This window comes from Mandrillus leucophaeus, unplaced genomic scaffold (assembly GCF_000951045.1).
Source record: "Mandrillus leucophaeus isolate KB7577 unplaced genomic scaffold, Mleu.le_1.0 Scaffold247, whole genome shotgun sequence".
In the NCBI taxonomy this organism is placed as follows: Eukaryota; Metazoa; Chordata; class Mammalia; order Primates; family Cercopithecidae; genus Mandrillus; species Mandrillus leucophaeus.
The window spans coordinates 2,583,345-2,584,982 of NW_012102554.1; the positions used below are offsets into that span (position 1 = coordinate 2,583,345).

Below are 1,638 nucleotides of genomic sequence, written 5' to 3' on the forward strand. Positions count from 1 at the left end.
ATCTCCTGACCTCGTGATCCGCCCACCTCGGCCTCCCAAAGTGCTGGGATTACAGGCTTGAGCCACCGCGCCCGGCCGTAAAATAACTTATATTGCTCCCTGTATTACTACTGAAAATTCTCCCTGGCATTATTTAAACAAACAAATAAAAAACTACCTCAGGACATAAAACAGCATGCAATATGTATCTCAGTTTTTGTAAAACTAAATACACAAATGTATGTTTTCATAAAAACATTCTGAAAGATATGGATATACAGAGAATGTTAACAGTGATTGTTTCTGGGCATAGGTATCGATTTTTCTTTCGGTTTATATTTTTTCTAAATTTTTCTACAATGACCATGTTCTGCTTTGGTAACAACAAAAGCAAAATACAAGTTATTTTTTTAAAAAAGTAAGGAATCTGGTGATCTCAGAGGCGGGCAGTCAGCATGTACCTTGAACCTCCTGTCGTACTTGGTGACTGTGTCTGCAAAATCAATCTTCTCCCTCTTGCCCACGAACTGCTGGAGTTCTGGGTGCTCCTCCATCCCAATGTAATCCCCTATAAAGTTCCTGTTAATACTGTTTCTCCTTCTCTCCTTCTTGTTCAGTAAGATGTCTGAGGCTACGATTCCCAAGAGGGTTAAGATGGAAGAAGGATAAGTCAGTCAGAAAAAGGAGGAAAATACTGTGAAAATATACAAATAAACTCTAAATGATGCAATATTTGTAGCATGACATTATATGCAAAATAAAATGGAACTTAGAACTTCACTTAAGCTCAAATTTACTCTTCAGATTTGTTAAAATGAATGAAACAAAACTGCTAAAATACCTTCTTCTCTCATTTGAACATATTTCTTCCGGGCCACAAATTTCCTCCATGATTTCTGTATCACTCGAGCATATCCATCATACTTTCTCTCTCTCATCTCTTCTAAAAGAAATAGCTGTGAATGGAGAGAAGACAAATGTGAGCCAAGCCCCAAGCCCCAATCCCTGAACACTACTTTTCTTGTCATTCCAGGGACACTCAGTTTTGACAATGACATGCACAGGAAGCAACTTCTCTGATTCATGAACAAATACGTGAAATGCTTACTGTGGCATGTTGTTTATTCCCACTATAAAATGACCTATACCTTTTTTATTTTAATGGAAAACAATGGGAAATAGGAGAATCTGAGTGTATTCAGTTGGACCTTGCCCTGCCTTGCTACAGTCTCTGAGAATCAAACAAGCGATTCAGCGCTTCTCCACTTATCCCCCACCTTCATCCAAAGATATTATTAGGAAGCCAGATCAAGTGAGTAGGTGGAGCTGTTGCTGTTGTTTGGTGCGGCATTTCGGCATGCAGCCTCTAAACAGAATTTTCCAGTTTCTGCAGGAGCAGGGCTTGTGCTGCTGTGGAAGGAGGGCTGCTCTACTTTCAGTTCCAAGAAAATACAGACTTCCTGTCTCAGGATTCACCAAGGAGCAGCGGAGCGAGGATAATAACCACAGTGATTGGAGATGGACTTAAGGTGTGCTAGTTAGGACTTGGATTTGCCCAGGAGGGCTGGAGCTGTTAAGGGGCCACATCAGCCTCTGCCAGGTCTTGAGAGTCGGGCCATTTTACCAGTGAATGCTGAGGTTCACCTCAACCAGGCTTTG

General features: G+C 41.1%; 1 protein-coding gene across 1 annotated transcript in view; it reads right to left on the bottom strand.

The window, feature by feature from the left end:
- The window catches only part of MYO1E (myosin IE), a 172,691-nt gene that overhangs the window by 43,027 nt on the left and 128,026 nt on the right, over nucleotides 1-1,638 (bottom strand). The window contains exons 20-21 of the mRNA XM_011983206.1: nucleotides 821-935; nucleotides 399-610 (exon numbers count right to left, since the gene is read on the bottom strand). Coding sequence (XP_011838596.1) covers nucleotides 399-610; nucleotides 821-935 — 327 coding nt within the window. The remainder of the gene's footprint in view (nucleotides 1-398; nucleotides 611-820; nucleotides 936-1,638) is intronic.